This window comes from Prosopis cineraria, unplaced genomic scaffold (genome assembly GCF_029017545.1).
Source record: "Prosopis cineraria cultivar Desert tree isolate PC_DT_omini unplaced genomic scaffold, ASM2901754v1 PC14, whole genome shotgun sequence".
NCBI lineage: Eukaryota > Viridiplantae > Streptophyta > Magnoliopsida > Fabales > Fabaceae > Prosopis > Prosopis cineraria.
The window spans coordinates 4,383,272-4,400,127 of NW_026555345.1; the positions used below are offsets into that span (position 1 = coordinate 4,383,272).

The following is a 16,856-nucleotide window of genomic DNA, read 5'->3' on the forward strand; positions in this document are numbered from 1 at the left end:
CGCCAGTCTCATTTGGAGTACAAATTCCTAAATCAAAGCAATACTTTTTCCCCTTGAGATACTGAGTTTTATAATTGTTCTGATTGTATATTCAAATGTTATCTTCGTTTAAAAAAATCCTTTTCAACTAAAGTTATCATAATATTGGCCAATGTATTTTCCAAAAGGGGGGAAGCCTAAAATAGTCAACGAGAACAAGCAAAAAGAGAGCAGATTTGGATTCTCAAAAGGTGGGGGAGAATGAACATAGGAACTAGCAGTTATATACTTGGGACCATAGACTCATTGACATTGTGCAAGCAATATATATTTATATATAGTTCTGAGTTATTTAAAATAATAAAGCAGTCGCAAAGCAAAAATGACAATGTAAAACAAGTAACAATATTTCACTGTTTTCCAAGTTAAACGCCCTTGAATCCATCCTGTGCACAACAATGTCTTCTCAGAAGCACGCATCCAAAAGGCAGCAGCAGCAAAGAGCAGCCAAACTGCAAGTTTGAAAATTTGCACAGATCAGAACCAGATTTCACACAAACTTCACAAAGCTATCAATTCAAATAATAGGAAAATGTATGGATACTAAGCACGTTCGAATTTATGTCAAATAATGCATAGCAATTCATATGAACTAGGGTACTCAATTCATGCTATTTATAATGCCGCCTATGAGAACAAAACATTTGCAAATTCATCCTTATTTTTTTTCACACCATATTATATATAGGACAAGACTTATATACTTAATCTTATATACTTAATATATTTTTGTCCAATCAAAAGACATGTGAACTTTAACGTATTAATAATATTAATAATAAAAAAATTTTATATAATAAATAATATATAAAAGATACTGATTTAATTGAAAACAATCACCTTAGTGTATAAGGCTAGTTTTTTCCCTTCCATATATTTATCATCTCAAGATAATTTAAAAAAGGAAAAATATTCTGCATCCCAGTTCTTTTTTAAGTATTGCACGGAGCAGACTCTTAAATCTAACAAGCTAATTCACTTAAACATGTGTCGAAATTTAAGTAAATCGATAACTGGAATCAAGTAAAAGCTGTTCGTCTGGCCAATTGAAATCACCTAAAAGATCTGAATCTGAATATTGTTGCGATTCTGCCGCCTAAAAATTTGATTTCTTTTTCATGATTTTAACTAATTAAGCATACAAAAAGAATCTACAAGCCAAACTGAAATGACGAAAACACCCTCTACCAGAAAAATCGCAAAAGTTGAAAACCCGTGTGCCTAGCTTAATCCTGCCAACTACTAGTTGGAAACCTATCCGCATCATCATCCACCATGAGTGCCTTGTCCCACACTCACAGCAATAGATAAGGGACCCGCACCGCATAGCAAACGGTGACCGTTACCGGCGAACGAGTCAACTCGCCGTCAACCACCAGATCACACCCGATTTAACTCCCTGAGACTCAAATTTCAGAGAGAGAGAGCTTACCATCCTTCCAAACAACCAGGTCCGGATGAATTTTGCTGCCGAGGAGGAGGCTGCTGATATTGAGGTGCATATGGAGGCGGATATCCTTGCTGTGGATAAGCCGGCGGAGGATATCCCTGTGGTGGATATCCCGGCGGCGGATAAGCGTCCTTCGGATATCCCTCGGGGGGGTAACCTGTTGACACATCCAAACATCATAATCAAAACAAAAAATCCGCAGATCCGAATCCGAAAACCCCTAATCTCAAAACATATCAGATCCAGCAAGCCACACCGACATGCAAATAAAAAAACCACAAATCTAAACCAAAATCGTTGAAGAGGATGAGAGGCAGAGTCGACGGACCTTGTGGCGGCGGAACTCCCACCGGCGGCTGCTGCTGGTTGTAGTAGCTCATCTTCGCCGCAAATTGATGCTCTATTGAATCTTTTTCCTGTTGTGTTGAATGTAACTGCTTTGGTTGCGAGCGCAATTGCGAAGGCCGAAGGCAAGAATCGGTACTATTTATATGAGAAAAGATCGTGGGTGATTATATTAAGGACGTGGAGGTTGTAACCGAGGAAATCTTTTATATTTATTGGTTATTTTTATCGTTGCGGCCAACAACCAATAGGAGGAAAATTAAAAACACTATTTTACCTGGATTTCGTGAAGAAGCCGTCCGATATTGACACGTCATCAAGCTAGGGGTTACCTCGACGAAGACTCCATAGTCGACGGTCAAGATGAGTGTTTCGCGTTTGTTTAAATTAATAATAACAATACAATAATAATAAATAATAATGGGTAGAGACCGAGGGCGTGTTGAATACGCGTAACATAGAGTGCTATTTTCGTCTCAAAATAATTTTTAAAAAATTTTATTATTTCAAAATATAAGATAATTTTTTTAAAACTTTTTTATTAATTTTTAATGTTATCCTTTAAGTAAAGAAAAAATTAAAATAATATTATATTATAATTATTAAAGACAGGGACATTTTTAAAAATTTATAATTTTGTTTTGAAAAATAAATTTATAAAATATTATTATTATGTTTTATTAATATACGTAATATCATCTTGAGATGGAGGAAGTATTTTATTATTTTGTGATAAGAAGTAAAAATATATTTGGCCAACCAAAAAAAAAAGAGTAAAAATATACTAGCTATTATTTATTAATATATTCAATATTGTTGAACGAGATTCAAGCCAAGAGGAATTCAAATGAAGTTTCTCCTTCTTCCAGAATAATGTCTTTTTATTTTTTTAAATTATTTTTGACCGGGTTATAGTGATTAGATACACCCACAAGGTATCTAATATACTTGAGTGTACATCGTATATAGAGGAGAGATACATGAAATTTGCATTCACGTATTCACATTTTAAACCTAAAATTTAAATTTTAGATAATGCATTTAACATTTTAACCCTGCCTAATATTGCTGATCAGGCACTACTAGTATTAGATGTTTCCACTTATTCTTAAATAACCATCTTTTTAGCAATAAATCGATAAACTTTGTAGAATTTCAGCGTGCACGCTGAAAAATTTTGATAAAAAGATCAAGGTTAAAGTGTACATCAAGTCCTTTAATTTTACATGAGGTTTCAATCTAATTCCTTAATTTAAAAATATTTTATTAATATTTAAAAGTTTAGCATAAAGATTTTGTTGTTAATGAAACTAATAATATTACAGTTAAAGGACTAAAAAATTATTTTATAATAAAATTAAGGAATCAATATAAATCTTATATTAAATTAGAGAATTAAATATACACTTTAACTAATAATCAAATATGAATATGATATGTGTGCGACTGTGTGTGTGTATCTTTTTTTTTTTTTTTACCAACGACTGTGTGTGTGTGTATAGTTATCCTTTTTAGAATAAATTCAAATCTAAATTCATAAAATCTGAAATGTAGATGTTAGTTTAGTCTAACTTAAATTGGCAATGAACTAGTGATTATTAATTGATGTTAATTTAGTGGTTTTAATAGTACAAAAAAATAGGGTGTTCATGTTAATCAGTAGCCTGATCAATCTAATCTTACCTAAATATCAACCAATATATAAAAGTATATTTTTTAAATTTTAAAATATTTTATTAATATTAATTATTTTTATAGAAATTTTTTTCTTAATATATCTCCAGTGAGAAATTAATTATATTATTCTGTTAAAAACTTTCTTGGATTTCGAATTTTTTAAATATTATTTAGATTTTAAAATTATTTTTTAACTTAATATTATGTAAATAAAGAAATTCCTGTTGATAGTTGCAACCCGGGATGTTGAAATAAATACAAAAACCATAATTAATATTAATAATCGATATTAATATATATAATAAGCATAAATCGTGTGATCAGAAAAACCGTAATGATTAAACAATTAGATTACAAGTATAGTAAAGAAGAGATGAGACGGAAGCCGCCACAAGGAGGCTCCTATAAAATGGAGGCATGGGACAGAGAGGAATGTTATTGTGTTTGCTTCCTCGGATGAGCAATAATCAGGGGAAGTGAAACGTTGATTTGTGTCCCCTTAAAATTTTGACTACTTGGAATCCACATTTGACCGCCAAGTAGTAATTAATTTGAATTCAAATCCAATCGAATTAAGTGCCTGTTTGGATTTCATAAATAATCAATTCCAAAGGTCAAAATTATAGTTTTGTAAAAATATGTTCTAATACTCTTGTTACATGTTATAATTAATTATAAATATAAAATTATGTTTTTTAAATATTCAAATAATCTATTATACATGGTAAAATTAATTATGAATTCTCGTAGTTTTTTTACAAATATACAAACATCCTTATATATGTCAAAATTAATTATGAACTAAAAATATAATTTTAAGATAGCTTATATAATTTTTAAATAAATTTTTTTAAAATAAAATTAAAAATATGAATTAAAAAACAGGCAATAATAACTTATGAAATAACTGTGATTTTAAGTTAATACTTTATTTTGGCATCTGTGAGGTGTTTGAATATTTTTAAAAAAATTATAGTTTTGAATTCATAATTAATTTTGACAAATATAATGAGTGTTTAGATATTTTTTGAAAAATATAGTTTTAAATTCATAATTAATTTTAATATTTAACAGGGATGTTTGAACATATTTTCACAAAATCATAATTTTATTTAATTTTTAATTTTGCTTTTCAATTTTGCTTTTCAATCATGATTAAAATTAATTTTATAAGTCAATTATATGTGCCTGTTTGGGTAACATTTTTAATCAATTTTAGAGGTCAAAATTATAAATTTGTGAAAATATATCCAAACACTTTTATTACATGTTAAAATCAATTATATATCTAAAATCATATTTTTTAAAAAAAATCTAAACACCCATTATACATGCAAAAATTAATTTTTAACCTAAAACCATGTTTTTCTTTAAAATATTCAAACACATCTATATACTTTCTCTATTTAAAAATGTAAGATATTTTTTGAGAGGTTGAATATTTAAAAATATAAAGCATTTTTATCCTTTCAATGAGTAATCATTGCTTTTTTTTAAGTGCCTATATTAATAAATCACTTTATATTTATTTTAAAGTAAAATACCTTATTAAATAGGGATAAATATAAAAAGATATGGTTAGTTTAAATATAAATAACTACTTTATTAGGAAAAAATTTAGTTAAAAATGTCTTACGATTTTTAACAGAGGAAATATGTCAAAATTAATTAGAAATCCAAAAATATGATATGTAAAATAATTTATATGATTTTTGGATAAATTTATAAAAAAGCATAATTCAAAATATGAATTGAAAAGTAGGTAATAATAGTTTATGAAATAACCATGGTTTTGAATTGATATTGATTTTGGCATATATGAGGGTGTTTGGATATTTTTAAGAGAATCATAGTTTTGTGTTATAATTGATTTTGGCATGTACAATGAGTGTTTAAATATTTTTTTGACAAACAGGATTTTAGAATTATAATTAATTTTAACGAGTAACAAGAATGTTTGGATATACTTTCACAAAATCATGATTTTGTTTGCTTTCAATTTTTACTAAAATTAATTTTATTAATTAATTTTATAAATTAATTATATACCTCATAAAATAATTAATTATATTTAAAATCAATCATGTTAATTAATTTTTCATAATCAATGATACTTAACTAAAATCCAAACATAGCCATATCTTATAACATAATCAATTATATTAAAAATTAATAATATTAAATAATTTTTTCATAATTAATTATACCCAACTAAAATTTAAACACATATTAAGCTTGAATGCCTATTTGGAAAATCTCTTTAATCAATTTTAGAAGTTAAAACCATAGTTTTGTGGAACTCTATCTAAATACCCTCATTACATGTTAAAATCAATTATATATCTAAAATCATATTTTTCTGAAAATATCTAAACACCTATCATACATATCATAATTAATTTTCAACCCAAAAGCATATTTTTATTTTAAATATTCAAGTACCTCTATTTAGATTCACAATTAATTTTAACATATAATAGAGATGTTTGGATTCATAATTGATTTGGCATCTATAATGTGTGTTTGGATATTTTTTGAAAAACATGACTTTAAATTCGTAATTGATTTTAACATATAACAAAAATGTTTAAATATATTTTTACAAAACATGATTTTACTTAATTTTTAATTTTGCTTTTTAATTTTACTTTTCAATTCTAATTAAAATCAATCTTACAAATCAATTTTATAAATTAATTATATACCTCATAATTTCAAAATTAATTATATTAATTAATTTTATCATAATTAATTATACTCAACTGAATTTCAAACACATCCTAATTCTTTATTAGTTTTAATTTATATTCCTAATGATTTATAATATTCTTTTTTAACATAATCATAATTGAAACCAAGAAAAAACATTTGAAACAAACGATGTTGCCAAGTAGTAATGAAAATTGATAGTGTTTGTTAAATCTCATACTATCCAATTCTATCATATTTGGCAACCTTATCTATGATTTTTAAATGATTGTTCACTTATGTCCTTCTATTAAAAATAGCTATATTCAAAACACTATTAGGCATTAAACATGAATATTTCTTATTATGAAGGTTCAACTTTAGCTCATTATATTGTGACAAAATTACCCTTTATGCTACTCCAAAATCTATTGATTTCACTAACCTAAAAAATGTCAAACATTTTTTGAGAAGTAGGACACTGAAAAATTTAAGACATTTTAAGCATTTAAAGGTATAATTAATGTGTTTTTTAAAAAAACATCCTTAAGAAATACATTTTTATATTTATTTTTAAGTGAAATAACCAATTAAATTAGAGCAAATATGAAAAGTTAATGTTAATTTAAAACTATCAAATAGTTTATTGAGGAAAAATTTGGTTAAAAATGCTTGAGACTGCTATTTTGGCAATTTATTTTGAGAATCATCAATCAATGCAATAACCAACCTTGGTGGCCTTTCAGCCTTCCATTAAAATTTTTTTGTTTTAAAAAAAATCTTCTAAAGCTTTTAAGTGCTCATTTAAATTTCAATTGAGTATAATAAATTATAAAAATAATTAATTAAATGATAAATTTTACTCATAATTAATTGTATTATAACACAATATGTTTGGATATAATTTTTTTAAAATTAATTTTAACAGAATTAAAAATATTTAGATAATTTGTTTAAAATCAATTTTATCTCTATAAATTACTATGAAGGACATTTTTTTTAAAATTAAATTATTGATAAATTTGTATTTAAATTAAATTAATTTTTATCTACCAATTAATATTTTATTTGAATTTAAATTAATTTTATAGTAAATGCTAAGTAAAAAATAATGGTTGACAAGAATTTATGCTAACAACTTTTTTAAAAATTCAAAATTTAATTATACTAAGAAATAAAAAGAGAAGAGAAGGATTTGGTTTTATTTTTATTTAATGTTATGCTTTTTTATAATTCTTTTGAGTCTTTTTTTATAATTTTTTCCAACAATTTTTGATCAATTTTTTGCAGAAAGCTCGTTAAGAGAGCTTATAAAAAACATACATTTAAGCTAATAATCAATTTTTGACCTTTTTGACTGTTTAAATAACTTGGCCCAAAACATTAATTTTGGGTTATTTAATCAATTTTAACCCTAATCCAAACACACACTAAGCCGTTGAAGAGGACGTGGGAGAGAGAAATGGTACTTTATTAATTAGTTTGTTTTAATAAGAATGATCACATGATTAGATATGAGATTCAAATTTTGCTTCCCCCCAATTTAAAAATTGCACTTTATAACATCCTGATCGATGACTCAAGTTCTTTATTTACAGTAAGCCTAAGTCGTTATCAATTTTATTAATTGACTTTAATGGAACACCAAAAATGAATACATTGATGAAAACCATTTCATGTCATGATAAAGTCGTGAAAAATCATTACACGCATACACACAATGGTTAGCTTTTTTTTTTTTTTTACAAAATGGTAATAATTTATCTTAATATATAAAATAATAGCTATATGATCAAGAACAACAGCAACAGTAAAAATATTCTTATGTCCCTAAGTGAAGGACAGTTACAAGGAACACTTGAAGCTATTATTGCTTCAAATAATTACGTTTGATATCTGTAGTGTTTATTTAGTTGCAAGAATCTTATTTTGGTTGGGTATAGGACCGAAAGTCATGATAATTATGGGAGTTAGGATGACCTCCAAAATAAGGGTCATGTTAATTTCTAGGAGCTTAGTCTTGGATGACAAGAACATCCAACCCTATGACATCTTCATCTTTTGCAGGAGCCAACGGGACCTGAATATTGATTTCAAATCTTAAGAATGAAGAAACTTGCACTACTATTTTATACACATAAAAGATTAAAATTAATCAACATCAAATGTAGCTTCTGTAAATACGCTTGATGCATACAAATAAACATAATAGCGATATTTTATAGAGGGTCAGGAACGTTATCTTACCAAAAAAAAAATTATGACAAATAAAAGCTACAAGGGGCTTTACACTAATTATCTCATTTCAAGATACTATTTTACCATTTGTCCATTTTAAATAAATTTTTTTGTCATTTTTGCTAAAAAAATTTAGAATAATCAAGTAGTTGGTCTAGCACAAGAGACTAGCTTGTATTTCCTCACAGTGTAGTGAATTAATATTCGAATTCTTATTAGAAAATATACTCACATTTATGTAATGCTTGGTACATGAAAAAATATTTTTTATAAAGAAAATGAGAAATATCCCCGAAAAGAAAAATGAAATCGGTGTAATTTTCATTTCATTTCTAGAAGATATTTTTTTATCCACCAAATATTATATTAGTGTCTGGTCTTATCTTCAACAAGAGAATACATGTGCACGACAAAAAAAAATATTCAGAATATTTAATAATTTTGTATTTGTGTGATTAACATAAGAAACTCGCACAATTTTTTTGAATGCAAGGGGATAAAAATAAATAAATAAAAGGCATAAAGAACTTGGAGGAGTGGTTGAAATAACTTGTAGGTCACAACTGGCCATGTGCAAAAAATGGTTGGAGTCTTGAGACTTCTTTTATCAGTGTCGCTAATTGCCTTTCTTGTTCCTTTGCAAAGCAAATCGCTCACTAGTACATCATTATAATAATATGCCAACAATAAAGCCATGTTTCCATTATTGTGTTGAAACTACGTGTTTGATGCTTCCCTTTATTCGTTTTTCCTTTACTTTTATTATTATATTATTATATTATTTATTACTTAATACTTCTCGATCTTGTATATTAATCAACTTTAAAAAGTATAATTTAATTTATTTTATAAGTTACTAGTTGATAGGATTGTTTCGTTTTAAATTAAAATTTTTAAATTATTCTTGAAAAATAAGAGAGAGAAAAATAAAAAATAATATTATATTATTTATTTATTTTTTATTTTTAATTTAAGGATTATATTTAAAATTTTATTTATTTTTATTTTTTATATTTTTATTATATTAATATTAATAAAATTAATAAAAATAATTTATAAATAAGATTGAAGAAAATATGCAAGTACTATTTCGAGAATTGAAGGACAACGTAACGTTCGAAACATGTCGTTTGAATATGACCATTGACCAGTGGTGTGAACGATATACTCGCAAGTTACTCGTAACAATGTGAAGTGAACCCAAAGTATGATCATAATCATATAATAATCAATAAACACCTCATCCTTCTGAATTTATTGGGAACTGCGAAACTCGTCCTCTGTCTGATTATTAATTAATTATAAGTCCGACTTGATAATATTCTTTTTTCAGGGGCTCCTTATTTGTTTATTAAAATATAACTTGTGCTTTTTTCAAGTCTATTCAATTCTAAATTATATTCTTATCATATAAAATATTTTTAATAATGACCTTCTTTTTAATTAGCTCTTATTTACATTCAAGCTACCAGTTTCAATTTGAACGAAGATTCTTCTTTGATATGCATTTTTTAAAAATAAATATGAAATGTATAATATATGATATTTATATATCGTTGTAGGTATAATTGTTCAAAATTTGAAGTAAAGGTGAGATTTTTTAAAAAAATAAAGGATGATAATATTATAAAAGTGTAAAAAATGCATGTAATTTAGTGATTAAACTAAATATTTGAAAATTGCCCAAAGACCTATACTTTTTTAAAAAAAAAAAAACCCTGCCGTGTAGAGTGACGCCACATTTATTGTGGATTCTAATTTATTACAATATATTGATTAATTGTAGGATAATCTACTTTAATCAATGTAGTCAAATTTAAAACGAGTATATAATTTATTAAAAAAATTAAATGGAACGAAAACACTTTTAAAAGAGAGGAATCAAAATATTGCTTAGTATTCAGGAAAAAATACTTAGTATTGAGTTTAAACCTGAGTAGTTTTGGTGGAATCTAAAATTATTAATTGTCAATTGCTAATTTTATTATATGTTTTACTGTAAATTAAGGGTATTCCTCAACCGACATTCAAGAACTAACCCTTTCAGAACGTAGAGATCATAAAAGTAGACTTCGCCTCTTCCAAGAAGATCATTTTTATACATATAACCAGGGATCAAAACCTTGACAATATTTTTAAGAAACCCGTCTACCTACTCACTCCGTTGAATATTATTAGTGATTATATGATGTATTTTAAAAATTGTTGATGTTGATCAATAGCTCTTTGATGCAAACATGCAATTTTTTTTTATGATTTCGAGGTGTGAATCACTTGACTTCAATTATTGTTTGTCTATTTTTCTTGGCTTATAAGGATCTCAAATATACTTGGCCTCTTCTAACTATAAATTAAAAATTTAAAAAATTAAGCAACAAAAAATAATTTTTTAATTAGATATTTTATATTTAAGAAATCACATATATGATAAAAATTAAAAAAATATATTCAATATAAATAAGGATTAAATAGCAATTTAAATCTTAAACTATAGATTCAATTTTAAAACATTTTAGCCTCTAAACAATTACGTTTGAACAGTATGAAACTTGCTATTAATTTGGAGTTAACTTGGTTACTTTAAACTTTAAAGCCCCCTCTGCGACAAGGATGGAAGCTAAGAGACTTGCAATCATCACCAGCGACCGGCAATGATGTCGTCGAGATTGGCGGTAAGGGGATCACGACAAGATTTGTGATTCTAAAGGAGCCATTAGTCGTTAGAAAGACCAAATTAGAATAGGTCCAAATCAAAGCATCCATTTGAAGGGTCTGTCCTGTTAGAAAGGCGAGATCGGAGTAGCTAGCCGATTGGGATCATTCTCATCCATGGTCGACAACTCATAAGGCCTCGGCTTCTAACTCCTCAAATGTATTCACCAGCACTATGGGATTGGGTTCTCGTCGAAGGACTTGGAAATCCTCTGTCGACGATGTTACAACAAAAGCGTAAACAACAAAATAGAGCGTGATAAACGACAAGAGCTTGCGCGATTCTAATTAATGGCAGCGACCCTCGTTGTTCTATCAAAACTGACTTGGAGTTTGTTGTTGATGCACCAGTCATCTTTAAAGTAATACCAGTAGATGTTGAATATTGTAGCAGGTTGGATTCATAATAGTAAACTTGTGAATAAGGGTTGAGTCTAAAGAGCTCTTTTAAATAAAGGTTCGGACTTTAAAAATTAATTTTTTTTAAAGTAATTGGGCTTAATGGCCTGACCCTAATAAGTCCTGTGAAAATGAGCTTAAGTCCGGGAGATCCTTCAAACCTTAATAAATTGGATTATTTTACACACACACACACACACATTTGATTAATAATGATAAAATTTGATTAATATTTATTGTAAGTAATGAAGAAGAAGTTATAGAAATAATTGATATTAAATTTAAATCTCTACATCCATTTTCAACAAATAAACTTACATTTAAGAGATCTAATATTTTATTTTTAGATGAGGAGGAAGAGGATTTAAATTTACATTGACAAAGATTTTAATCTTCAACTTAAATTTAAAATTTTAAATCTTTATCAAATTTTATATTGAATTTTATGTAAGACCTTAATTTATTTTATGTTAAATTTTAAAATATTTTATTTAAATTAAAATATTAAATTTTTTTAAAAAAGAAGACTTAAGAGCTTGACCCTAAACCTATAACTAAGAGTCAAGTCTTAAAATTAAATTAAATTTTAAATAATTAAATTTTAAAATCAAGCCTTTAAAGCCAAACTCATAAAAGTTAGGCTCATAGTGTGTGAATCCAAATTCTCACCTCTACACAATAGGGTTGACGGAAGTTGAAGTGGATGCGCCACGTCTGCTGGCTGCTGCCCAGGGAGAAAATTGAAAGGGTGGCAATCATTGTGTATGAGATTAGAGAGAAACTTCGAGCAATGACTTTGAGATTGTGTTCTAATACCTTATTCGAGAGAAACTCCCTTTCCCTTCATTAATATCATCATCCTGATGATGAACTGGAAGATGAAGCAAATGACTAAAAATTACAAGTAATTGCCCTATAAAAAATTTTGTACTGATTAAATTTCTTAAATTATAATAAATACTTCCTCTAATCTTATTATTAGAGCAGAAAGAGAAAAAAAAATTTAATTTTATTTATAAATTATATCATTAAATTTTATAATAAATTTCCTCTTTTACCTTTCATTAAATATTTAAAATAGAAAATACGTTATTAAAGTATGTATATTTAATAAAAGTAAAATTTTTTAAAACTTACTAAATTTTAAGATAGAGTTAATGAGTTTTAATTTTTTTTGTACTGGTAAAATATATTAAAAATAATTTATAAATAGAATCAGAGGAGTACCAAGAGACAAAAGTTAATTTTTCCCCCTTATATCAAAGGCCAAAATATCATTTTATAACCAGTCACTTTGATTTGGCCAAAAAAATGAAACTAGCCAATTTGATAGCCTATCAAGTGATTATTATATTATCATTGCTAGAAACAACACTAGGAAGTAATTAAAAGTATTGCATTTATTTTTAATATCTTATTAATATTAATGATTTAATACTCCTTATATTTAAAAATGTAAAACATTATCACCCTTTAATAAAGTAATTAGCTATCTACAAACTAACAGTATTTTTTTATATTTATTCTATTTAAAAGAACATTTTACTTTAAAATAATCTTCCTCAATGTCACTAGCTACCACCAATCTGACAAAAGGGCTGAAATTTTAAGGTGGCCAGGGGTTCAACCCACAACCTCTTGGCCACCCAAAAGTATTATTAGTCACTAAACTAGCAATATCTCTTAATTATATAATGTAAATATTTATATATATTATAAAGTTTGATTTCACATTCCAAGCAATACTTGTCAAAGTTGAATGGTTAGTTGTCATTTCACAAATAACTACTTATTAAATTATTGATGAAATTTGTTAAAAAAAATTAATATACATTGATTTTTATAAATATTTGCTTATTTTTATTATCAAAAGTTTACATGTTAAAAATTTATGTAACTTATTATTTTACTAAAATTTACTTGTCAAATTATTAAAAAAATTTAAAATTAATAATGAGACTTGTTATTTTATGAATAATTACTTGTTAAATTATTAATAAAATTTATTAAAAATAAATTAATATGCATTGATTTTTAAATATTTATTAAAATTTATTTGTCAAATTATTTCATACTACTCTGTTATTTATTCTTATTAGTTTGAAATGAAATGAAATTACTCCCACTGACTTTTAGGTATTGGCCATAGTCTTGTCTCTTTAATTATGTGACAGTCTTAATCCCATGATGCAGGAATAATAAAGCGCATACATAAAGCATGAAAGTAGTGCCGTACGTCCCGACTGTAACGGGCCGTGTGCTAAAAAATGGTAATGATCGATTCTCAAAGACTTTCTTTTTGCCACTGTCGCTAATGGGAAGATAGTGTTCTTGGGCACAGTAATAATACTTTATGACTTTAGAACCATGGAAATATCTGTGTTAAGATATCTATAATAGTTGTCTCTGTTTCTTAATCACAGCATAATGTCATGAATGATATCTTCGTGACCGTATAAAGATCAATATAATGAACGATTTGCTGATTAGCCTCGCACAATATAGATAAAGGGAACGACATTGGCATTGGGTGCATTTTGCCTCAGTCTTCAGACTGAGTGCACAACTGATCGGGGGCTAGTGCCACCTCCCTGATGAGCCCATGGCAGGGTGAAACCAGTATGATTCGTATGTGGTAAGGCTTGTCTCGGGGATTATGGGGTCCTCGAGACGCCGCACGGGCGCTGTGTGCTGCGCCAGACTCTCAGATCGTGACAGAGTGGTATCAGAGCAGGACGTACTTTACTGCCGTGTGCCTGTGGAGTCCCACGTTAGGACTAGTTGATCTCGGCACCACTCCAGTAGGCTTGCGAGATGCAGGTGGGTCCAAAAAATCAGGACTCGAGCGGGAAGGTTGGCCTTGGTCGACTCCACTCCTGTTGGCTCGCGGGTGTGAGTGGGTTCAAAGAGTGCTGGACTCGGGTGGCCATTTAGTGGTAAGTTGATGTGTGTGTGGCAATACTGTACGTGCGATCTTAGGCAGAGTCTTTCTCCCCTAGCACGAGAACGTGCTAGATTGGGTGTGGGGAGAACGTCACGAATGATATCTTCGTGACCGTGTAAAGACCAATGTAATGAATGATCCGCTGGTTAGCCTCGCACAATATGGGTAAAGGGGGCGACATTGGCATTGGGTGCATTCTGCCTCAATTTTCGGACTGAGTGCACAATTGGTCAGGGACTAGTGCCACCTCCCTGATCATGGCAGAGCGAAACCAATGTGATTCGTATGTGGTAAGGTTTGTCTCGGGGATTATGGGGTCCTCGAGACGCCGCACGGGCGTTGTGTGCTGCGCTAGACTCTCAGCCCGTGACAATAAGGACTACAAATTGAATAAATTGTTTCAGCAAACGCAGGCTTCCAAAACATAGTTGATTTGTTATTAACAATTTTATTAAAATAATAATTGGATTTTGATACTAGAATATATGTTTATATTTTAAAATTAAAAATTTATATTATTTATTTTTAATTTATGAACTTTATAATTTATATTTTAAAAAATATGAAATATTATAGTGTAAAAATTAAAATGTTAAAAATTAAAATAAAAAAACAATAAAAAGGCTTACAATCTCAATCCTAAATCCATTGAATAAGGCTAGATTTTTAAAAGGATCCATTTGAGATGACTAAGTTTATTGGCCAAGCTCATTTGGGCCCACCCTTGGCCATTTTTTGGCTCTACGATAAAGTTTTGAAAAATTAAATTAATGATAATTAAGTTTCTAATAATTTTTTTAAAATGAGTTGCAAATATCGATTCAAATAATCACATATAGGTGCAAAAATTCCTATAATAAATAAATTTTAGTTTCTACTTAATTGTGCTAATCCTCAGACACTTGCACTGTGTAAGAGGTTTCTTATCTCACTTCTCATTCTAGCAATCCTTGGACTCTTGTTGTTTGGAACGGAGAACTATTGAGGCAATGTTATTCACCTACATTCCTATCTCCTTGTTTCATCTTGTTGATTCTTTGATATAGAATGGAACAAAAAGTGATCATATACTGCTAAAGATGGAAATGCCATCTTATTGATCCGTTCCTATTCTTGCAGCCCCTAATGAGTTTTGGACTCATATTGGAAGCTCAAATTGCCTATTAAGTTTCTATTGTTCATTTGGAAATTAGTTAAGAATTCATTGCCTTATGGGGGAGATCTCTGTCTTGTAGATGTGATGAGACGGAATCGCTTCTCACCTTTTTGAAAATGCCCTTTTACTTGAGCAATTTGGTATGTAGCTTTGAATATAAAATCCAGCTCAATTAGTTCTGAAGGTATTCAGAATTGGGTGATGGACATGGTTCATGATTTATTTAAGGAAGGGAATTTTTTCTTTGACTGCAAAAATGTTATCTTGCTGCATTTAATTTGGTGGAAGGGGAATCAAGCAGTTCATAGTTCTTTTAATCAATCCCCAAGTAAAATCATTGCTGGATTTATGGATATTGTACATTACCTGGAAAAGAAATTGAAAAAAAAAAATAAAAAGCGAACTCAAGCTCCTGATTTCAGGCTCTGATCCTACAGAAAACACAACAAAGGGACATTAGACGAAAAGCCAGAGAAGTTGCGGACTTAGATGAAAATCATGTGAAAAATTACTCACTTTTCTCCATTTTTTTCTCTTTTTATTTTCTCTTTACTTTCCATCTCAATCATCAAAATTATTTTTGAACAGTTGGGATTTAATATTTTATAAAATTATTATTAAAATATAAAACTTTATAAAAAATAAATATAATAATAATTTTATAAAATATTAAATTTTAATTATTTAAAAATAAATCTGACAATTGAAATGGGGGAGTGGAGAGAAAAAAAATGAAAAAAAGCTGGTCCAACATTACGTGTCTGATGACTCCCTGGATTCGTATTGTAAATTACTTCTTCGAATGTTAGAAGCAACCAAAAAGTAATAATATAATAAACCTATCCACGCGCTTTTAATTCATTGTTGAATTTCTTGGAAACATGGTCCCAGCTCTGATTAATTATATCAGCCTTCATGATCCATTCATGTGCTTCTTCGTTTGCTGATGCCTTCCGTAACAAGTGCAATGCGTGTTTGATTTTCGTTGACCAAAAATTAATTTATTAAAAATTTAGTTAAGAAATCAGTTTTATAAAAATTAATTATTATAATAAAATTTATGTTTAAATATTTTTTTAAAGTTAATTTAATAAATTAAAAATTATTTAAATTATATATAATGAAATGTGTTTTTGAATATATAATTATTAAAAAATATTAATTTTTATTATTTATAATTTTGTTATAGAAATGCTTCGTATTAAATT

At 28.0% G+C, this 16,856-nt stretch overlaps 1 protein-coding gene across 1 annotated transcript; it reads right to left on the minus strand.

Moving 5' to 3' along the window:
* Positions 1-291: 291 nt before the first annotated feature.
* LOC129292757 (cysteine-rich and transmembrane domain-containing protein WIH2-like) lies at positions 292-1,979 on the minus strand. The gene is made up of 3 exons (XM_054930395.1): positions 1,818-1,979; positions 1,472-1,646; positions 292-491 (listed from the first exon to the last, which is right to left on the minus strand). The coding sequence occupies exons 1-3, from the start codon at positions 1,867-1,869 to the stop codon at positions 446-448; spliced, it is 273 nt and encodes a 90-aa protein (XP_054786370.1). The 5' UTR covers positions 1,870-1,979; the 3' UTR covers positions 292-445.
* Between the last annotated feature and the right edge of the window lie 14,877 nt (positions 1,980-16,856).

Excerpts from the sequence above, each read along its gene's own strand:
- LOC129292757 (XM_054930395.1), bottom strand. The coding sequence starts at position 1,869 with ATGAGCTACTACAACCAGCAGCAGCCGCCGGTGGGAGTTCCGCCGCCA. Across the intron at positions 1,647-1,817 it reads GGGAGTTCCGCCGCCACAAG|GTTACCCCCCCGAGGGATAT; the intron begins GTCCGTCGACTC and ends ATGTGTCAACAG. Across the intron at positions 492-1,471 it reads CCTGGTTGTTTGGAAGGATG|TTTGGCTGCTCTTTGCTGCT; the intron begins GTAAGCTCTCTC and ends TCAAACTTGCAG.